At 33.8% G+C, this 24,744-nt stretch overlaps 1 protein-coding gene across 1 annotated transcript in view; it reads left to right on the top strand.

Annotated features, from left to right (window-relative positions):
* Positions 1-24,744, top strand: part of LOC149417539 (potassium voltage-gated channel subfamily KQT member 1-like) — a 297,602-nt gene that overhangs the window by 19,634 nt on the left and 253,224 nt on the right. The window contains exon 2 of the mRNA XM_089640596.1: positions 19,843-20,002. Coding sequence (XP_089496722.1) covers positions 19,843-20,002 — 160 coding nt within the window. The remainder of the gene's footprint in view (positions 1-19,842; positions 20,003-24,744) is intronic.

The raw sequence follows: 24,744 nt of genomic DNA, 5'->3' as shown, positions 1-24,744 counted from the left end.
AAAACCAATTCAATGGATGCAAACCTTAGGATGCCGTGGGTAAAATACCAATTTAATGGATGCAAACCTTAGGATGCCGTGGGTAAAATACCAATTTAATGAATTCAAACCTTAGGATGCCGTGGGTAAAATACCAATTTGATGGATGCAAACTTTCGGATGCCGTGGGTAAAATACCAATTTAATGGATTCAAACCTTAGAATGCCGTGAGTAAAATACCAATTTAATTGATGCAAACCTTAGGATGCCGTGGGTAAAATACCAATTTAATTGATGCAAACCTTAGGATGCCGTGGGTAAAATACCAATTCGATAGACGCAAACCTTAGGATGCCGTGGGTAAAATACCAATTTAATTGATGCAAACCTTAGGATGCCGTGGATAAAATACCAATTTAATTGATGCAAACCTTAGGATGCCGTGGGTAAAATACCAATTGAATTGATGCAAACCTTAGGATGCCGTGGGTAAAATACCAATTTAATTGATGCAAACCTTAGGATGCCGTGGGTAAAATACCAATTTGATGGATGCAAACTTTCGGATGCCGTGGGTAAAATACCAATTTAACGGATTCAAACCTTAGGATGCCGTGGGTAAAATACCAATTTGATGAATGCAAACCTTAGGATGCCGTGGGTAAAAACCAATTTGATGGATGCAAACCTTAGGATGCCGTGGGTAAAATACCAATTTAATGGATTCAAACCTTAGGATGTCGTGGGTAAAATACTAATTTGATGGATTCAAACCTTAGGATGCCGTGGGTAAAATACCAATTTGATGGATTCAAATCTTAGGATGCCGTGGGTAAAATACCAATTTGATGGATTCAAACCTTAGGATGCCGTGGGTAAAATACCAATTTAATTGATGCAAACCTTAGGATGCCGTGGGTAAAATACCAATTTAATGGATGCAAACCTTAGGATGCCGTGGGTAAAATACCAATTTAATGGATTCAAACCTTAGGATGCCGTGGGTAAAATACCAATTTGATGGATGCAAACCTTAGGATGCCGTGGGTAAAATACCAATTTAATGGATGCAAATCTTAGGATGCCGTGGGTAAAATACCAATTTAATGGATTCAAACCTTAGGATGCCGTGGGTAAAATACCAATTTGATGGATGCAAACCTTAGGATGCCGTGGGTAAAATACCAATTTGATGGATGCAAACCTTAGGATGCCGTGGGTAAAATACCAATTTAATGGATTCAAACCTTAGGATGCCGTGGGTAAAATACCAATTTAACGGATTCAAACCTTAGGATGCCGTGGGTAAAATACCAATTTGATGAATGCAAACCTTAGGATGCCGTGGGTAAAAACCAATTTGATGGATGCAAACCTTAGGATGCCGTGGGTAAAATACCAATTTGATGGATTCAAACCTTAGGATGTCGTGGGTAAAATACTAATTTGATGGATTCAAACCTTAGGATGCCGTGGGTAAAATACCAATTTGATGGATTCAAATCTTAGGATGCCGTGGGTAAAATACCAATTTGATGGATTCAAACCTTAGGATGCCGTGGGTAAAATACCAATTTAATTGATGCAAACCGTAGGATGCCGTGGGTAAAATACCAATTTAATGGATTCAAACCTTAGGATGCCGTGGGTAAAATACCAATTTGATGGATGCAAACCTTAGGATGCCGTGGGTAAAATACCAATTTAATGGATGCAAACCTTAGGATGCCGTGGGTAAAATAGCAATTTAATGGATTCAAACCTTAGGATGCCGTGGGTAAAATACCAATTTGATGGATGCAAACCTTAGGATGCCGTGGGTAAAATACCAATTTGATGGATGCAAACCTTAGGATGCCGTGGGTAAAATACCAATTTAATGGATTCAAACCTTAGGATGTCGTGGGTAAAATACCAATTTGATGGATTCAAACCTTAGGATGCCGTGGGTAAAATACCAATTCAATGGATTCAAACCTTAGGATGTCGTGGGTAAAATACCAATTTGATGGATTCAAACCTTAGGATGCCGTGGGTAAAATACCAATTTGATGGATTCAAATCTTAGGATGCCGTGGGTAAAATACCAATTTGATGGATGCAAACCTTAGGATGCCGTGGGTAAAATACCAATTGCTCGACTATTTTTGATAACTTACCACTTTTTTTTTCAAAAATGATTTTTTGTAAATTGTAATATCTTACCAGATAACGAGTTTATATGTTTATTTATTTTTTATGTATCTATCTTTTTATGTATCTCAGCATGAACATTTGTTCAAATATGTTATGAAAGAACTTATGGTTTATTAAGAATTACCCGCTGTCACATTTTTAACAGGATTTTAATAAATCAGCAATAATCATTTTTCTCCGTGTGCGCAGTTTCATACTTACAGTTTCATACGCGACCCAGCTCATTTGTTTCTATTATATTTATAAGGCTAATACTTTGTGTCTATCAAGCGACCAAACCAATTAAAACGTTTGCAGAATGATTATTTTTATTCCCTTTAAAACATATTTCAGTAGAAAATAAAAATTATATGGCGCCATACATTTTATAAGTGTTAGAACTGACGTAAAAAGAGATACACATCTGGTTTACTGTATAATATTATGTCCCCACAGAAAATATCGTCCATAAAACACTTTTAATGTCTACTCTCAAAACAAAGAATCGGGCACGAGTAACGAATTCTAGAAAGAGAATAATTTTAATTATTAAATTAATATATTTTTGATTGCTACGCTTCTATTTTATGATTATTGTTAAAACTGTGTTAAAATGAAAAATTAAGTTAAGAGGAAGCTACAAGCCAAAAATGTGTACATTCTTCGTATACCTTATACCGTAGGTGATAGGCATTAAAATCGCTTGACAAACGGAGTCTAGAAACGTTCGATTTCAAGCAAAAAAATTGTTTTTATATATTTTGTAAATAATTTTATAAGAAAGCAAAAAAGTTAATCAAGTGAAACTGTCACAGATAATCTTAGCTATAATACTGTATTTTTTTAAATTGTTTCCTTTATGCGTTTATACATTTCTATTGAAAAAAACTTTTTTTTTAGTAATTTGCATTTATATTTTTATTGAGTATTTTTTTAAATTTTATTTGTATTCTACTCAAGCGAAGCGATAGGAAAATATTCAATTCATCTAAAACTTATTTTTTGGTATTCATAATGTACACCATTCGTCATAAAGATTTATCAAAATAGTGATTAGGCACTAAGCTTCGCCTGAAAGGTTTATTAATGTTTTTACGGTGGTACTTTTTTTCGACTTCGCCTTAGTTTCTGCCCTTTAACTAGCGAAGTTCTATTTTAACTCGACCGTTTTTTATTTAATTTGTTTATACGTTCTGTTTCCGTTTCAAGATGATGGTCGTTTTAGTAAATTATTTTTTAGATAGTTTTTTTTATATTTTAAAAAAGTCGAAAGAATGTGACCTTACTGGAGTACCCCGTTCTAAGGTCACATTGTACATGGTTTTGTGTAAGAATAATGAATTGGGTGAAATCTTTTTTGAATGTCTGTTCATTTTTTAACGAATTTTTTGAGTATGTTAAAATATTTCAACAGGAAAATTTTAACGCAGAATTTGGAAGAAAATATGACATACATGAAACATTGTATCTATATTGTTCCTTTCCTTGTCCATATCTATATCGTATTATTTATTTTGTGGTTAGTTATTTTTTTAATGGTTTTTATTGCAAGAGGGAGGATACACAATAATGGTTCATTAAATATTCTTTTATCAAATGCGAAGTGGTTGCGTGTATTTGGACTATTTCGCTTGAATTTTTTCAATATTATGGTACCTACTCGCCTGAAGAGATTTCGAAAAAAGAATTGTTATTCATATAGTGACGTTTCTTCTTATTTGAAATATATTTGTTATAAAATAGGTTTTTATTTAAGTGGGTAGGTATTTTAGTATCTACCTATAAATCTTATGATTTCAGAAGATTTTTTATTTTTATTTATTAGACAAGAGAAAATAAGAAATATACTTTTTGGACACGAGGTCGGCTGTTCACAAAGCTTCCAGTTAAAAATAAGAACAAAAATATATATTCAAGGCGTCTTGTCTAGGCTTTTATTTATTAAATGGGTGTTTCAAAGCTCAATGCTTGAGATAGAAATGACGTTGCCAGCTGAAAATTCTTTCCAGACAAAAAAAATGGTGTGCGAATTTCAGACTCCAGTGCTCACTGCTGGAGGGTTTTTCACGCTTTAAATGAACAAACCAATGCTCTGCTTTATTACTAAGATGTCTCACATCAAAAACGGTAAGTAGCGGAATAAACAAATTCGTCAGGTAACCTCGGGGGATGAATTCTGCATGTGCAATGATAGCTGAGTCATCCATCATTGCACAAGCAGAATTTTATTATAGTAGTAAGAATTTAAAAAAAAGTTTTATATATAAAATCGCAAATTTTCAACGATCAAAGTTTGATGTGTAAATTTTTTTTATGTGAAAACCTCACAAGAGTTACAAATACTTCAAAACGTCTGGAGCAAGTGAGACTACGGCATACCCAATTCGGTTATATTGTGAGATTGAAGATAACAGGAGGAGGAGATGAGTGAGAGAAAGGTGGGGGAAGTACACCTGGCTATTCAGGCCTTGTCACCAAACACGGCAAACATCATTTCAAGTAAAGTTTCAATTCCGAATGGTGATATTCACCAAGGTAATACTAGGAATATCTTCCGCGCGGCTAATATACAGGGTTTTGCAATAAGAGGTGTTATTTTGATATTCAATCGTAAAAGATCAATCGTTTCGTTGCTTGCGTGGCACGTAGCGCCGTCTTGTTGAAAGTAAACGTTGTCCAGATCAATACCATCCAATTCCGGCCATAAAAAAATCATTAATCATCTCTCGATAGCTCAATCCATTCACCGTAACTGTTGCTCCAGTCTCATTTTCGAAAAAGTAAGGTCCAATGACTCCGCCGGACAATAAACCGTACCAAACAGTCACACGTTGAGGATAGAGAGGCTTTTCAACAAAAACTCTTGGGTTTTTCGAGCCCCAGACGCGACAATTTTGCTTGTTGACGAAGCCACCGAGGTGGAAATGGGCCTCATCACTCAAGATGATTTGCATTTGATTCACTCAAGTGAATTTTAATAATTTCAATGCGTTGTTGAAGCGTGTATCGTTTCATTTTTTATAAATGGCGTAGTTTTTACTTGTGTCAAAAAATGACAGCTTCAAAAGGAACATCTACCGAAATAGCGGGCTATTCAAAATAACACCTCTTATTGGAAAACCCTGTACTAGGTATACATTATTTTAAATGAATTATTTATGAAACAACACAGATTAATTAAAGAAAATGAATGGTGCACGGCGGGATTAAACCCTCGACCTCTGAATTCACAGTCGAGAGCTTTTCCCCTCGACCACGTTGCCGTCAATTAATCAAGTTGACAGAAAATGGTGAAATCCTTGCTGCCATTACTGAAACAGTTTTCACGAACTAATTGAAATATTAATCTCATTCAATTTTCTGACCCGCGTATTTAAATGATTGTTGTTCGGCTTTACGTCCCCGTTCACTTTGTTTCAAGATCTGTGGAAGTTGGAACAAAGCGATCACTCGAGGAAGTTATAACTAACCGGGTTATGCCCTTTGCCCTGTACCCTTTGCCCTTATGCCCTGTGCCCTGTGTCATGGGTTAAGCCCTTTCATCGCCAATAATCCTTTCTCAAGTCGATCGCTCCTAATTTGACGAATGCCCGCGCTGTCTGGTTGGGTTATAATATTACTACAGTTATTATATAGTATTATAAACTGAACTTTCTTTTGTGGGTTTGAACTTAGTTCTTTTGAGTAAATAGTTATACTTCTAGCGCAGACCCGTGGAAAATCACGAGATATTATATACTGTTTATTTTAGTTTTCTCGACTACCATACTAGGCTCGTACCCATATCTTGGTAGTCGTAATTGTAGGACTGATAATAATAAATTGTCAAATCGCATGCTAGCTAAAAAACGTAGACCCACCGAAAAATCACAAAATCTGACTTTTAAATAAAACATTTCAAATATGGAAGAAAAATAATTTTCTGGTATTTTTTTATTTTATTATAACCTAGTTGAGATATTAGTTCCAATTTTAAAATGTTATATTATAGGTAAGTACTATTGACACTAGATAACTGAAAATTCAGAACAAATCCGAGTTCATTGAACCAGAGTTACAATCACAGACAGATCCTCAACCGGAATTAGTCTTTTTTCTTTACGAAAAACCCCGGTAACATCTTGAAACATTACCTTTAAAACTTTATTTTTTAGAGATATGTTGTTTTAACATTTAAAAGAAATTTGTACAGAAACGAAGACCTAAAGATTCTGGTAGGTCTAACCTATAACACTCTTCATTCAATTAAAAACTGCATTTCATAAACTTTCAGCAATGCAACGTCATTTCGCTCACGTGTGACGTAGTGATTTGAAATGAATCTCAAAATGCATCAAAAAATGTTTTTACGAAAGCGAAACAACAATTTTAAAATAAATTACAAATAATATTTTTCTATTTAGTATTTCGTAAACCATTGTCGCTTACTTTGCATGGTAATCGGACAAATCAAAACACTTTTGATAAGAGATATCAAGTCACGAAAAGAGGCAAAAAAAACTTTTGTAATCTCTTCTGGCTAATTTGTTCGGTTTCGGGAACAAAGAGCTACTACCTTTATAGTTAATTTTGTTCGTTTTTCGGAACAGCTCATTTGTTCTCATAGAAATAGTTGTCTCACTTATCGTCATTGTCAGAACTATGAACCAAGCGATGTTAGAAAGCGAAAACACAAAGATTTATATTCAAATATAGAAGTTAAACACAGAACAATTTAAATATACAGTTCTATGAAACCAATGGTTCCGACTGCAATTTGAGAATAGTTTTTGATTCTTAATTAAAAAATATATAATAATTATTATTTTTTTTAATATGAAATGGCAAAAAATTAGGTGGCAGAAATCTTGATAATAAATTTGTCTAATAAATGTGTGTTTTTTTGATCAGTTATTTTCTGTCAGTGTTTAGACGAAAAAATGTAAAGTAAGCCATTTTAAAACATTTTTTTAATAAAGTCCACATTTTTATATTTAAAAATCATACGTTTATTTCTAATAAAAAAAAAATAAAGTTTATTTTTTCATTTTTAAAAAACAATTTTTAGTTTTCGTATATAATCTGAAATATACCATTTTATTGAGAAGCGGAAATATACAAAATTTCTCAGACTTTCTGACAACATCTTAAAGAAATATAATGGTCAATATATGAGAGGCCTAAAGGGTAAACTAGATTAGATTTTTAGGCAAAAATTGATATCACTTTTCAAAAGGGTTCTGATTAAATTTGTCAATGTTCTGATTTTTTGTCATGGAAATAATTGGGTAAGATTTTATTGAATAAATGAGTACCTACTTAATTCCAAACATTTTTGCACAGTAAATAAAATGCATAATTGCATAAATCGTTACCGCCATCTATTTTTGTCGCGACAAATGACGTTGGGTTTGCGTCTTTACTGTATGAATTTTCACCAACAATATTTTCCAGAGCGCCGAGCGGAGGTAATGAAATGGCATTAACAAATTTCCCCGTAGAGGGCTTGCTTTTGCGCACTTTTAACTCACTATAAAGGTTTTTCTATGAAACCATTTATGTTTGCAAGAATATTCCCCATGTGTGTAATATGTTTATTGCTTACCGCTTCTCGGTATGATTTTTATGTGAAAGTCAGCGATTGTATCGGGTTCTAACTTGAAGGATCAATATCAGTTTTAACGTTTGACCCGAAACCTGGTGGGTTATTTTCGCAAACTATGAATACGATAAAAATGTGTGGAAGATTTTTAACTTTTATATTTCTGATTATAACTATCGTACTAAAAATATATTTATATTTTAATAGAATTTTGAAATTATTGTGTCATACAATGATTGCGTTGTATACATCATTGGCAGGATGGGATATTTTCACAATATATGAATAGGTACCGTTAAATACGCGTGGAAAAATACTAAAAATGTTTTTTTTTAATTTTTAATTTTTTTATTTTTTTAATTTATTTATTTATTTATTGTTTGTTTGTAAATATTACATAATACAATTAATGAACTTAAAATGTCCAACTAGGCGATTGCCCGTTTTAGGACATTCCAATATGATAATGTTTTTACATGTAAAATTATAGTAAATTATAGTGTTGACTATTCTGTTGTTAAAAAAAAATACATATGTATATTCATATTCTAGAATACTTTCAGTTATATCACGACATATTTTACTATTGTTTAGTTGACATAATAAACTAAAGAAATATTAATAGATAAAAACAAGAAAATGAATTTGAAAATGAAACTGAATTGAAGAAATTCTGTTGGTAAAGTAATACAAATGTATATTCATAATCTAGTATACTTTTTTATGTTTTCATTGATTATTGATTTGAAAAACTATCTAAAACAGCACATTACGAAACGGTTTCAACTGGCTACAACATCGTTATGACATAGAAAACGCCAATGTCTGGTAAGACGGCTGTCACCAATGTCGCCCGGCGTGAAGTCGAAGCCGCCGAATTCACAAATAAAAACGAATATATTATGTCGTTTTGGCGCAATTCGAAAATGGAACATTTTTATTACAAAATTTTTTCTTCAACATAAAAATAAAATCAAAAACCTTCACAACCGTATTTTCTCCTAGTCTAGCACGGAAAAATAAATTATCACATATTGCTCGGCTAGCAGATTAACCTTTCCCTTACTGTGCTAAAAAAAATCCACGCGTTCCGATACTGTGTAGTCAGTACATATCTCAAAATAAGCGATTTAATATCGGAAAAATATGAATATTCATAGCTAATCACTTATGTTTATTATATTTTATATCAAAAGTGATAATAATTGTTATTTAATTCTGACTGGTCACCCAGGTGGAAAGAGAAAAGTGGGAAGACCCAGACTGAGGTGGGAAGATGAGGTAAGAGGGGATGCAGCACAGCTTCTCCAGGTGACAAACTGGAAGTCAGCCGCTGAGGACAGGAGGAGTTGGAGGCGACTGTTGCAGGAGGCCAAAGCTCGATATGGGCTGTAGCGCCATCGAAGAAGAAGAAGAATTGCTGAAAACATGAAGAACCATCGGCAGATGCTGAAAAAACGTGCGAGGGATCCACACCTAACGACGGTACGTGACCAACTGGCTGGCGGCTAGCAGTGCTAGCACACACACAGCTATGCGGTCATAAATATACAACTGTGAACCTAAAGCGGGAAATCAATAGCGTGCCATTTCCTCGCACACTCTTCGCGTAGCATTGTCACACGGTTGATTGTATTTGTTTCCGATTTTTAACAAAAATCTCTGATTTTTAATTGAATTTGAAAACTATGTCAAATTTATTTTTTTTATTCAGTGCATAAATGTATAACGGAGGAATAACTAAAATCTGAACCCAGAATTTATTAAATTTAAAGAGTTATTAGAAGCAATGTGTAGTGTGATGAACTTGCCCTGGGATAATTTTTTTTTCCGTTTATTGTAGGGATTAATTAATTCTGGTTTCTCCAATCAAAACGTGGTCAGGGATGACATCTAGTTAAAAATGCTGAAAACTAGAGGAAACCGGGGCGTGTCGTTTTTTTTTATCTACACCAAAAGTTAAAATGCAACAAATCAGAGAGGCCTTATGAAAGTTCGAAATAAACAGGCTACGCCTACCTTATTGATTTATTATGGTGAGAAAGAATTTTTCAGTTGATTTCACGAAATAGAGGCTTACCAGATGTTGGCGTTATAGCTATTAAAGACAAGTGCTTAGATTTATGGTGCTAGCAAAAACTAGAAACATGCACTGTGTTTATCAGAGACCTCCGGGATGGCATTTTGAATTCTCAGATTTAGTTCAGTGCAGTAGCAGCGAGTTTGGCGGGTTGGGGCGGATAGAAAAAAACCCTAACAAAGTCAATAAGATACAATTAAACTCCGCTAAGCAATGCTACTAAGTGACTTTTTGAGTAGGAAATACGCCGTTAAATATAGTTACGTAATTTTTCTAAGGATTTAGACGAATTATAATTATGACGAGCGAGGTAAATAACATTTTAACAGGACGAGTTTGGAAATTGCTTAATTAAATTAAAATCCTGCAAGAAGATTTAAAAATAAAACTTATAAATAAAAGATATTCTATTCATCCTAGACCGTGATGGTAAATGTAGGCCGGGCTAAGAAACTGGTAGGCCGACACGCCACTGGACTGGAAGGGTCTAGTTTCATTTCTTTGAACAAAGAATTTGACAGGTTATTTAAGAAGCAACAATTTATTGGTTTTGAAACGATTGTGACGGATTCTTGGACATTCAGTATGTGTGGTCTTTTTAGTGCAATTCTGTCCTTAAACACACGAAAAGTTTCAGATTTCGAAAAACATAAATGAAAGGCGGAGTTGATTTGGGGGAGGAGACGGGAGAGTCTAGATTTGGTAGCGAGAGAAGACGTTTGAGGACAGTCAGGGTGAAAGAGCGGGGGCGGACAGTCGGGGTAAAAGAGCGCGGGCGGATGGTCAGTTATTGAAAGCATGGGGAAACGGTCAAATAGAATCAAGGGAGTCAGTTTTTAAAAGCGTTGGGAGACGGTCGAATAGAGTCAAGATGGTCTAGATTGGAAAGCGTGGGAAGACGGGCAAGATAGTCAGTTTTTAAAAGCGTTGGGAGACGGTCGAATAAAGTCAAGATGGTCTAGATTGGAAAGCGCGGGAAGACGGGCAAGATAGTCAGGTTTTGAAAGCGTTGGAAGATAGTCGAGTCAGTAAAAGCTAGGAAACGCGTCAACAAGAATTCATCGTCGGAACACGAACACGGGTAAAATCATTTAGTGTAGAAAGTGTGGTTTTCCTAACAGCATGGGTATTTTACTGCATGTGACTGTGTTTGTTTCTTATAATTATTTGGAATGCGCTAAGATGATCAATTGGTAAGTCTTATTATAAACTAATTAATAACCCTTATTTCCCTTATGTAAACCAAATAATTCAATTGTATTTTGAAGTAAGAGTATTTAACTTGAATACTATAGTTAATTATGTTAAAATCTTGAACGGAAGAATTCGTGACAATAGAGTCCGGACCCTTTAGCAAAGGAGGTCATAAATTATGAGACTTGGCCATTTCAAAACAAAAAAAGGAAGACGAGCGGTTACTCTAAAAAAAAACGGCAGATTATTGAACAATAAACATTAGTTGTGTTACGAGTTAGACTATTTTTTTCGCAACCTAAAATGATTTAATAATTTTCCAGTAGTAATACTTAACGACTAGGTTATACGGAATTCATAAAATATATTTAATTAAATATAACTTATTCAACCATCACTCTCACTTAGCCATGTACCGCGAATGCACCATTATTTCAACTATTAGAGCTACGTGCGTATATCTACGTACTACTAATGCCTACTTCCGACTTCGTTTTACGAACTTTGTGAAGGCTACGGTGTATTGTATTTATTACAGGGGGTTCTCTGTCAGCATATAATTTTCATTCATATTTCTCGGAATTAACACAGCGGATTGAAGGTAGTCGCCGAGAGAATGCATCTGTCTGGCTTTCTTATTTTATCAAGTGAGATTTTCATTCACATAAGTTTGGCTTGGGACGAAGTGTACGACTTTTCCGTAGGCTATCCTATCTTATCAAAGCGACAAAAGCGAAGGAATCGAAATTGGTAATTGGCTTGCCTAATAGGGACTTTTTTTGTGTTAGCAAAATCGGAACCCTGAATACCGAGATAGCGCCTATTCCAGTAGAGCAGCGCCGGCCTTTCCCGTGCTCTTGATGTGGTTGAGTTATTCCCGTAAAAGCATCGGTTTCTGTCGAAGGTGTTGGAGGACCAGCCTAAGATGGTTACCCCGGATAGACCCCTGTTTCGAGTATTTTCAGCTGGTGAGAGGACGCTTTCACGGAGTTCCAATCGAAGGGAACAAAGATTGCCAATGGGCTTTCCTACTTGAGTTAGCTTGGTAGACGAAGGAACAAAGCGGATAATGGCTATGCTATCCTTTTCTGACGTATGGGGAGGATTTTCTCGTTGGCAGAACGAAGGGATCGTGACGAATATGAAGTTGTTTCGACGATTTCTGACATCCTTCCTGTCACATCCAATAATTATTTACCCCACTATAGGAGGAGAAGTCATCCAGAATTAGGTTGGGAATTGATTCTGACTGAAACCGTTTGAGGTGACGGAGATCGGATGATTTCAGATTCACGACCTGATGATTCTAGTATCCCCGATCCTTAGCGCCGGAAGTCGAGGATATCATTTTCTACCATTCTTTGATATTTGAAGCAGGCGGAAGGTAACAAACGATAGAGCGAGTGACCATGACTTGAAAGTTGAAGTGGACACGTTGATGGATGGGATTTGGACGGAGACCAACCGAAAGCAACACATTTTTTTTCTCTAACCATTCTTAAAAAAAACCTACTCGTAGAAATAATTCACAAAATGAACAATCCACAGTCAAATCATTAACCTAGAATCTTGTGCATCTTGAATTGAATTTGTCTATAGAGAATTTCATGTACTTGCATTTAATTGTCCCATTGTCTTAGCACATCATCGACTGCAGTAACCGGAAACGTTCTGGCGAGCAAACAAGGTAGGAAAAAGGTAGTTAAAATCAGGGTAGTCGGTCATTGTCTTATTTTAAAACCATACAGAATGTAACACGCCTCATCTAAAAAGAACCAAAGTTACCACAACCAATTAAAAAGATCCTTCAATGAATTAATCACTGTCGAAACAAAAAAATTGACACAACGTGACATATTAATTCGATAAGATTGAAGGGTTGATGTACCTCGAGAAGTTGCAAATCAGACGGGAGAAATCATTACTTTTCACGAAGTGAAAAGGTAGAATCATCGATTCGTTTTGCGCGGGAGAGGGGTATTTACCAAAATATATATACAAAATATATACCCGAGTAAAACATTGAAAATCATTTCAGTGGCGGCCGTGGCCAGGAGCCTACGGAAGAAATATACTGCTAGATAAAATTAGCAAAACTTAAAAACATTACAGTAGTAAATACACACCACAATCGTCTGTGACGACTGTATTTATGATTATACCTTATACAATCTTTATATTAAGAAAATACTTATTTGTTGGTATAAATTAATTTTAAATTTTCGATATTTAAATTTGTTTTTACTATCTTCTCTTTTATTTCAATCACTTTTGATTGTGTTTTTTTCTAAAGGGAAGTTTTATTTGATTTGTTTTCCTCGTCTCATGTATTTTTTTATTTTTTTTATAGTGAATACCTCACAAGAGTCCCAACTGCTCCCGTCTGGAGCCAGTGAGACTATGGCATCCCCAATTGGGGGATGTTGTGAGGCTGAAGGTAAGTGGGGAAGGGAAAGAGGAAGGTGGGGAAGTACCTGGCTATTCAGATCTAGTCACTAAACACGGCTAAAGCCATTTGGAGCAACGTTTCAATTCTGAATGGTGGTCTTACACCAGGGCGATACTGGTAGTATCTTCCACTCTGTATGTGTTTGCACTGCAGATATTAAAAAAAAATCTCAGGAACTCAGTTTTCGCAAGGCTATTTTGTAGATCCAAAATAGAGTAGCGAAGTAAATAAATACATATTTACATAACTTCTTTAACTTGACTTTGACTCTCGGTTATCTATTTATCTTCAATATAATTCTCATGGCTATATTTTGCAGTATTGAAATTTGTTTCATAAAAAGAAGAAAATGAACCGATAAAAAACATTGTTAATTTATTAAGAATCTTTTCGAAATTATTCGTAATCCGGTTAAAAAACGGGACTTCAGGCCCACGAATATGATATGATAGGTTTCCTGTTGAACTTTCAATAAAAGGGGAATCTATTATCGCGATGATATTATCGGCATTTGTCATTATATATTATCAAGACATGGTGCAGGTGCATGAACACGTGTTCCGATATATTAGGAATGTACCAAAAGTTCAGAATATCCACCGATGGCTAAGTACAGAAAATTGCTGTAGTAATTAACGTATAGTACAATGATTGCATTGTGTACATTTTTTACTGAAAACTGTATTTATTTATTTTAAAAGTAATTATTTTCCCTATTCTTACTTATTAGTGATATTGTTTTGTGCATTTGAGTCCAGTACACTCCCGAATATTTAATTTCAAAAACTTATTTTAAGAGGAAGCTACAAGCGAAAAATGTGTATATTCTTGATATACCTTATATCGTAGGTAATAGTCATTACAATCGCATGATAAACGGGGTCTAGAAACGTTCGATTTCAAGCAAAAAACTGGTTTTTATTTATTTTGTAAATAATTTCATAAGAAAGCAAAAAAGTTAATCAAGTGAAACTGTCACAAATAATCTTAGCTATAATACTGTATTTTTTTAAAATTGTTTCCTTTACGCGTTCATACATTTCTATTGAAAAAATATTTTCTTTAGTAAATTACATTTATATTTTTTATTGAGTAATTTATTATTTTATTTTTATTCTACTCAAGCGAAATGATAGGAAAACCTTAAATTTATCTAGAGAATATTTTTGATATTCATAATGTACACAAATTCGTTATAAAGATTAATCAAAATAGTGATTTGGCACTAAGCTTCGCCTTAGCTTCACCGTCGATCGATATTCTGTTTTTGTATGGGATTGAATATCGAGCGATATGAGCGATGCAAGTTGATGGTCGAAGGGTATTGCTCTCAACTAGCAAACCAAAGGTCGCGGATTCAAATCCCGGCGTGTGCAAGTAAATTTAATTTCGATTAATTTCTGTTATTTTTTATTTTATTTATTTATTTATTTTTTAAGACATACACAGTACAATAAGATACAGTTAGATTTTTTTTAGTTATTACATAGTTGTACTACCTATTACGTATGTCCATAAAATATCATTACGTAATTTCGCCTGAGATTGTTATAAAAGGAAGGAAGTATGTGGATAGATAATAATAAATGAATTGAAAATAAGAATTATAATAAGCTCACGAATTGTAATTGACTGTTAATTCATAGGAGTTTTGAAAAATGATGTGAAAATATTTTTGAAATTTGTCATGCTAAGAAATTTAATAAGTTAGTTTTGTATGTTAGAAAGGAATCATGAAAGATGTCTAAATGTAGTAATTTTTCGTAATGGGTGTATGTTGTGATTGCGCGAGTAATTACTGAGTTGTTTGCTGCATTGGTATTGTTTGCTTCAATATGAAATAGTGTAGTGTGCCTGGTACGCCTCGTTGGAACATTTAAACCAATGACGGATAGCAATTCGGGACTATCTATTTTATTATTTAGCAGATTATGTAGAAACAACAGGTCTGACAATGTGCGTCTTTTTTGTAAAGTTAACATATTATTTGTAGTATTGTTGTATTTCTTGAGTAAATGTTTCGAAAATTTATTCTGTATACTTTCTACTAAATCTATGTATACCTTATATTGAGGATTCCATATTGTGGAAGCATACTCCAGTGGACTTCTGACCAATGAACAAAACAACATTTTTAGAGTCTTAGCACTTTTGAAAACTTTGCATATTCTTAATAAGAAACCTAGCATTCTGTAGGATTTTGAAATAATGTGTTTAATGTGCTTGTCAAAAATTAATTTGCTATCTAAGTAAACACCTAGATCTTTACACGTAGACATACGTTGTAAATGTTTGTTATTCAAGTTGTATGGATAGATGATTTTGTTTTTATTTCTAGTAAATATAATCGAATAACACTTAGATATGTTTAAGGACAATAAATTTGATTCACAATATACGCACAAATTATCAAGATCGCTTTGCAATTCCATACAATCGGGTAAACACTGTATAGCTTTATAAATTTTCATGTCATCCGCGTATAAAACAAAGTAACTATTTTTAAAGCATACGGAAATGTCATTTATATAAATATTAAATAAGAGTGGTCCAAGATGCGATCCCTGGGGCACACCTGAGATGATTTCCGTTAAGCAAGATGCAAAACCATTGACAACCGTGATTTGGTGCCGATTATTGACGTATGATGCGATCCATCTATAGAGGTCACCGTGAATTCCTAGACCTAATAACTTTTGTAAAAGAATATAATGATTAACACGGTCAAATGCTTTAGAATAATCCGTATAAATGGCATCTACCTGGCATCACATATCCATTTGAACATGAAGAAAATTTGTAAAAAATGCAAGATTTGAAGTTGTGGAGCGATTTTTCATGAAGCCGTGTTGATTATTTACGAGTGAGGGTGAGATAGTAGAATATAATTGATCGTAAACAATTTTTTCCAATACTTTACTTAGTATCGGTAGTTTAGATATAGGTCGATAGTTCGAGACATCATTTTTACTGCCATTTTTATATATTGGGGTAATCAAGGCTGTTTTCCATTTGTCGGGAAATGTTCCTTCGGATAGCTTTAGTTTGAAAATAACAAAAATGGGGGGTGTCAATTGTTTACTACAATAATTTATGAAGATCCCTGGAAGTTGATCATCCCCTGGTCCCTTTTTGATATCAATGGACTTAAGGTATTTGAATGTGATGTCTTCATTGATCTCGATTGAGTTGATTATGCTATTTGAATTAGAGCAAAGACTGGCATTGCTTGTATGTGCAGGTTGAGCATTCAAAAATACAGATCCAAAATACTCAGAAAATAAGTTGGCTACTCCTCTACTGTCATTAGCAGTTTTTTCACCGTAATTCATATGATCAGGGATGGCAGGAGATTTTCTTTGAGAATTGACGTAGGACCAAATTTTTTTTAACATTATGCTGTATACCGGATTCTATTGTAGAAATGTAGGTTTTGTAAGCTGCTGAAGCGACTGTTTTTTGCCTTTTGCGAAGTAATGAAAATGAGAGATAATCAAGGGGGTTCCGATGGCGCTTCCATTTTCTAAAGAATTTTAATTTTTCGTTTGTTATTTTTATTAAGGCTGCCGTGTACCATAGTGGGTATTTTCCAGATTTCACAACTTTCTTAGGAATAAACGCTTCGATAATCTGTTCAATTATAACATAAAACGAATTTAACGCTGTATTTACATCTGGTGCATTTATAACGGTTGACCAGTCGGTTTCTTTCAGTCTCTCATTGATCTCTGCATAATCTGCTTTATGGAATAATTTTATTGTTCGAGGAGTTGAGAGGGTTGCAGTAGTGGATGGAAATTCTAGTTCTACAATCAATGATTTATGATGAGCATCTTCTTTAACTAATGGGTGGTCGGCAAGCGACACATTAACTGAAGTGTTACAAAAGACGAGGTCCAAAATTCGACCGTATTTGTTAGGTAAATGGTTAAATTGGGTTAAATTTGCAAAAGATAAACAGTTAAGTAACGCGAGTGCGCATTGATCTCTATTACTTGGCATTTGTTTATTATTCCATTCGATATTGGGCATGTTATAGTCGCCAATGATTAAAAACTTGTCATTGGGAAAACGGATTGTTAAGTCAGAAATAGTATTGGTATGACTAGTAAATAATGCTAATCTTTCTGATGATGTTAATTTTGGACCGACGCAAGGTAAATACACGCAGCACATATGAATATTATAACAATGACGATTCGATTTTGATGTATTGACAGTTATCCAGATATCCTCAGCGTCTGATTTCCAAGAGCGAGGGGTAACAAAAAAATCTTTTTTAATTCCTATGATTACGCCTCCGCCAGTTGATTTGCTAGCGCGGTGTATATCCCTATCATTTCTGTAAACAGAATAGCGATTATCGAATAATTCCTCATCTCAGATACTATCAACCAACCAACTTTCGGTAATGAAGATCAAGTCATAATTATTGAGCAGTATATTTTGATGAAATTCCAGTGTTTTCGAGCGCAAACCTCTTGAATTTTGATAAAAAATTATTAATGAATCATGCATTGAGAATTTTCGGTAATTACATTATTATGTTCGGTTTCTGTAGAATATATTTTAAGAATATTATATTCTAGAGTTATGTTATTAGTCATGAGTCCACTGGGCTTAGCAAAGCACAACATACTTTTATTATCAATTAAAGTGAGTGAGTATATTATAGAATGTAGTAGTGAGCAGTTAGTGTAATTATTAGCATGTGGGGTTAATGTAAAAAGGGTGATGTTGAAAAAATTATGAAAAAAATACGAAAAAAATAGTAGTTATGAGAGGATAGGTGGTTTAACATTGCAATGGTAGTTAGATAAGGTTTTTTAGCTGTAATTCGCATGAGACGTGTATGGGTGGTGATGTTTCGTTTTTCCGTAGGTAGATTTTTGCACTTCTTATCCATAAAAACTGATAGTTGTTTTCGTTTTTAAAGGCTTTAGCGCACCTCAATGTAGATTTATTCTTCCGCGTGAGATGGTCGTTGACGAAGATCCTCTGGTCAGCTCCAACCATCCCGATGGCCTTGGTAGTGATTCCTTTTCTTTTCTTGATGGCTGCGACAAATTCGTCCTTCTTCTTGCGGGAGGTGAATTTGGCGATTATGTTACCCGGACGTCCATCTGTCGTGGCTTGTGTACGATGGCGCTTACTGATTCTGCTAACGTATTCAATGTCGCTTTGATGGAGAGGGCATCCAATGACTGTTGCGATATTCGACATCATGGTAGGTAGATTCTCGTTGGTGGTCTCAGGCATTCCATGTATTTCTATATTGTTGGATAGAAGTTCCTGGTCCCTTTCGTCGTTTCCCCTCTCTAACATGTAAACTGTTTGTTTTAATTCTGAGACCTCCATTTCTAGCTTATCAATTTTAGCTAATTTTTCGTTTATAGATTTCATATTACTTGAAAAATCTTCCATGACATTATTATTATAAATGATGACTTTTTCGAATTCCGCCATTTACTGCTCATTTTTTCTATTTGTAGTGCCATTTTTCTAATCTCAACAGTTAGGAGTACGTTGCTTTGATCTGAGGAGCAGGATTGGGTATCTAAATTGTCCAGGGTTTGGATACAATTATTGCACTTCCACGCATCCTTTTTACCTTGCGACATGCGTTTAAAAACACTTGCCGAAATATCAGCGCATTCGAAATGGATGGTGCATTTGCAGGTTGAACACTTTATACACTCAGCCACTTTCAGCTGCTTAACGCAATATTTGCATGTTGTATCCATCTTATGTTTGGCTTGCGGCTGCAATAGATTACAATACTGTGGGTAGCTTGAAGATTTTTGAAGAATAACTAAAACTCTAGATTTAGCACTTTTTACACTCCAGACAAGCACTCACTTTCGTATTTTAATGCACTTCTATAAATATTATCAGCTGGTATTAAAATTGTAGGATAAAGGTCGATGTTTTTAGAAAAAAATATAAGATTAATAGGGAGCGAAACGACAAACTTCAGACTTGTGATGATTGTTGTTGTTGTGTTGTTGTTGTTATTTAACAATTTATTAGTTAAAAATAATATATATAGTGTATTTGCCTCACGTTACTGAGTGGAAGATATTCTTAGTATCGTCCTGGTGTAAGATCATCATTCGAAATTGAAACGTTACTTGAAATGGCTTTATTTGGTGAGCAGAAATGAATAGCCAGGTAGTCTCCCACCTTCCTCTCCCTCATCTACTTCCCCGTTCCCAATACCTTCAGCGTCACAACATAACCCAATAAGAGATGCCATATGCCAGTCTCACTGGCACCAGACGGTTAGGAGCAGTCGAGACTCTCATGCAGAATTCACATAAACCTATTTACCGAAGTGTTCCCGGAAGGTTATATTGATGTAATATGATTGTTTATTCCCGTAGCCGCCCTATTGCTGGAGCAGCCCAGGGAGTGGGGAGCGGCGGGCAGGTACCTGGTGAGAAAGCAGAGGAGACACGCGGGCCGGGCCACCTTCCAGGGACAGGTGTACAACTTCCTCGAGCGCCCCGTGGGCTGGCGGTGCTTCATCTATCACTTCACCGTGTAAGTACTGAAGAGCGCTTTGCCACATTACTGTTTCAATTCATAAATATGAATTCTTAAACAAAACAACTCCAGAATAACCAGAACAATTGGTGTTTCATAATACGCGTAGTAAATTCAGTGTCTAATGTAGGTACAGTATTCACATAATAAAAATAAAAAACCCCGACCTACCCCCCGCCTCTATTTACCCCCACACCTCTTCTACCTCACCACCCACTTAGAAGTAGTTGGGATTCTTGCGTGGTGTTCACATAATTATTTAAAAAATATAAATCTCCATCCCCCTTCACAAACACCTCTTCCATCTCGCCCCTCCCCCTGTCCCCACACTGGTCCAAATCCGGCACTGGTACAAAAATGTCACGTACACGAAATGTAGTGATGTAGTACCAACCACCGCAGCACCTCGTTTGTAGTTATAAAATGAGATGTTACAAATACATTTAGTGAGGTGTATGGGACGTTTGTAAAAATTAGTAATTTAAAAATTTGGATCAAAAATAAGAATAGGGCCTTTACCGGTGCATTCACCCAAATTCGCAGTTATTAAAGTCACCACATTATTGAGCGAATACTTCTTAATACAAGTATAGGTATGTTCAATGGTATTAGGAACTAACACTAAAAATTCTGCCTCAACACAGGCTAGCCTAGTGAGGCGGTATTTGAGAAACCACAACTGTACTTTTATTTTCTTTTTACCTTCACAATATTATGTTTGTATTGATAGTTCTTCATTTTTGTTAATTTTATAACCTTAAATATAAAAGTTACAAATCAATGTACACCATATCAATGTACGTATGTATAGTTGTAATGTGTAAACTTTCCTAAATAAAGATATTATTATTATTATCTTGTATGAGGTACTCAACATTAGTTTGTAAATGATTTACAGTAACTTATGTATTATATAAAATCTATTATTAATGAGAATACTGTTACAGTTATCACTACTACGGTTTCCTGTTTGGTTCCTGTGAAGCGGCCTGTAGTAGTTTTAATAGTATTGTACTGATTATCCAGACGTCTTTACATTGTCTTCATAACGTTTGCAAGTTGATTATCAGTCAGTTCTTTTAGTCATAATTAGATATTAGTTTTAAATGTACTGGTTCCTGTAATTTTTTGTTTGATTTGGTAGGGAATTGTTCAGTTTCGCACCATGAAGTAAAAATTTTTTCTCTTTCCAAAAGATGTATTAAAATTTGGAAAAAAACAGCATATTTTGGTTTATTGCTCTGGTTGAGTGTTTATGTTGTGCTGTGAAGTATTAAGACATGTTTTATACAACACGCATGCGTTACCAATGTCCTCAATCTTTTGACGTGGTATAAGGGAAACGTAAATAAGAAACTTATTTGTTCTATTCAAAATTTTTAAAATAGTTTGTTATTTTTTTATTTATTGTACGACTGATGTAAATGGATAAATAATCAATTTATATTAGATACAAATTTTCTAATTTTAACATTGTTAACATTTGGGAAGATAGATAGCTATGCAAAAAGTTTAAATGATATTTAAGGAGTAATTAAATACATCCAATAGCACCAATTCTCTAGTCATGCCATGCTGCGCTAGAACATTTGTTCCGTCATGTGTAACATTTTCAGGCACTTATAAGCCACAACATTCCAAGAGGAATGGGCTACCAATAGAGTTATGAAAAAAGTCTAAAAAAAAGTATTGCATGATTTGAAGAGTGAGGTATTTTCATAAAACCATGAATTTATAACGTTATAAACGTGTGGAAGATTAAGGACGGGTTGTTTCGGAGAATTTGAACAATTCATCAAATTTCAACGTTCATTTTCGGGTTCTGTGAAAGTCCTATTCAAGTTCTGTTATTATATCATTGTAGGCTAGTTGCTTGACAAAACTGAAATAAAAACAGAACTTGAAAAAATCTTTCTCAGAACTTGAAAATGAACGTTGAAATTTGATGAATTGTTCAAATTTTCCGAAACAACCCGTCCTAAATCTTTTGTTTATGATTCTAATCATTGATATTTTCATTCATAATTACTGGTTCCAATGGTTTCAATGGAGCGGCTCCGTTCTCATTATTTATTTATTTATTTTCGCCGGTTTGGCTTTTACATAAAACAAGTAAAAATTAATTACTTTACACAGTGCATTTAAATTAAGATAAAAATAAAAGAAAAAAACAATATTTTTATTCCCAGCTGTATGAATGGGATATGCAATTCAATTTATCCATATTGGAACTTTAGCAATCAAAAGAATATAAAAAAAATAATACAGGAACAAAATCAAGAATCAATGTAATATACATAAGACAACGATTACAAAAAGAGAGAAAAAAGCTATTGATGCCTGCCTAAAGTAAATAACCAAATTTAATATTTAAAGAAAAAACTAAATTATAAGGTTATATAATAATGTTAATGAAACAAACTGTTAAAAATTTATGATTTAAATTTTAGTATGAAATAAATTAAAATATTAATAGAAAATAATTTATTTCCAAGCCTATATAGCATGTGGACTGGGGTTTGAACATATTTGGTTTTAGATGAATAAACAAAAAACAACTCAGGAAGCCTCGTGTTACTATTTGAGATTCGGACTGTTATTAGCTTAGTTAAGTCAGGTGCATCCATTAAGCCATTATCTTATTTGACTAAAACTACCAAATCGCTCATGGTTCTTCTACAAGATTAGTCGGTTAAATTAAGTACTTTCGCTAAAGTAACTTATTAATCTGGTCAATGTGTATGGATAGTTAGAAATTGATTAACCCTAAAACATTTTGTTGAATTCTTTCAATTTTAATGAGATGTGCTTGACCAGATAATGGAATTGTATTCTAAATTACTTGTTACCAAGGCAATGAAGGGAATAAATTGACGTAAAATCATTTTTTTTTTAAATAAATGTTTTTAAAATTAAAATAAAAAATAAAACATTTTATAGCCTTATTTGATAGGTTTGTTACTTCATTGATGTAAGAAAATAAGACACCTTTTTAAGAGGAATTATACTAAAATGAGACATAAAATGAATGTTATGTCAATGGTATATATTGACACTTATAAATAGTTCATTCTAATAACGACACTCGCTATCAAGATTTTATTGAATAATATCACAATCATTGACGGAAGTAATCGTTTTGTAAATCTTGAGGTCATCCGCAAACGAGAATATGTTTACTCTTTCAAATATTGTTAAAATATCGTTGATAAATATTAACAATAATATAGGTCCCAAGTGAGAACCCTGTGGAATATTATGATATAAAAAACGCCACTAGCTGTGACACACGTCCCCCAGCGTGATATCAATGCCACCAAATTCAAGAATAAAAAGGAACATGTCATTTTAGCGGCAAAATTTATTCGTCATCATGAAAATGAAATAAAAATACCTGCACTTTCGTAGTTTATTTTCTTTTAGAAAATAAAAAAATAATCCGTTTAACTATCCTATTTGTCTTGCTTTTCGTCGCATTTCACATTTGGCGTTCTGAATGATAACCATAGAATATGAATCAAAATAATAAACTGCTGTGAAAACATGAGAATTAATTGACGTGGTCTGCCATCTGTTTCATTAATGACCATTTTAACGCCACCATATAATAATTCATGTCTACCTTTAAATTATACTTCATTGTATATTTAAATAACCCCAAATTAGAACCTGAATAATCATAGAACAACAGGTGATAAATATAAATTAATTATTCAATGTTATTATGTAGGTATAACAAGCAGGCAATTTCATTGATTTTATCCACTTGTCTTTTATAATGCTTATCATTTGGGTTTATGAATTCACAAAATCATTGTTCGAATTAACTTAGCAATACATCTCTTGGAACTTAACCTAATAACAATAAAAAACTTAAAAAAAAAGTCTTGTGAACAATCCGCTTTGAAGTTAAGAGGGAGCTACAAGCCAAAAATGTGTATATTCTTGTATACCTTATATTGTAGGTAATAGGCACTAAAATCGCTTGATAAACGGTGTCTAGAAACGTTCGATTTCAAGCAAATAACTGGTTTTTATTTATTTTGTTAATAATTTTATAAGAAAGAAAAAAAGTTAATCAAGTGAAACTGTCACAGATAATCTTAGTTTTAATACTGTATTTATTAAAAGTTGTTTCCTTTACGCGTTCATAAATTTCTATTGGAATAATATATTTTTTAGTATTTCTATTTGTATTTTTTATTGAGTAATTTATTTTTTATTTGTATTCCACTCAAGCGATGCGATGGGAAAGCCTTCAATTTATCTAAGGCATTTTTTTGTGATTTTTAATACGTACACCAATTCGTTATAAAGATTAATCAAAATAGTGATTTAGCATTAAACTTTGCCTTGATATCAGGTTAGGTTAGCTTAGGTTAGGTAAGGTTAAGTTTGCTGTGTGTTTTTTTTGTTTTCTTCACTCTTCTTTTATTCTGAACCAACTAAAATAAGTTTAAAAAAAACTTTGTTTAAAACTGTTGTAATCGAAACAAAAAAAGGTTTCGAATTTCTGTGGGTTAGTAGGCTTAAATGAAGCCTTCATCAGTATGGTATGTGGTGTGTACTAAGTTTACATTATATCCTGTTCCATTGACAGATAAAATGTGAAAGCGGTTGCGGGAATTCAAGGTCTGAAAGTTACAAAGCGTTACGATGGCATGAAACATTAATCGCTTATTACAACTCGAAAAGACGCAGCCCTCGAGAGTTTATAAAGGCTATTAAATAGCGCTTTA

The sequence above is a fragment of the Hesperophylax consimilis genome, chromosome 15, assembly GCF_061612785.1.
Source record: "Hesperophylax consimilis isolate HC1 chromosome 15, BYU_Hcon_1.0, whole genome shotgun sequence".
NCBI lineage: Eukaryota > Metazoa > Arthropoda > Insecta > Trichoptera > Limnephilidae > Hesperophylax > Hesperophylax consimilis.
Note: the sequence above shows the minus strand (reverse complement) of the source record. Positions and strands in the feature narration are given on the sequence as shown.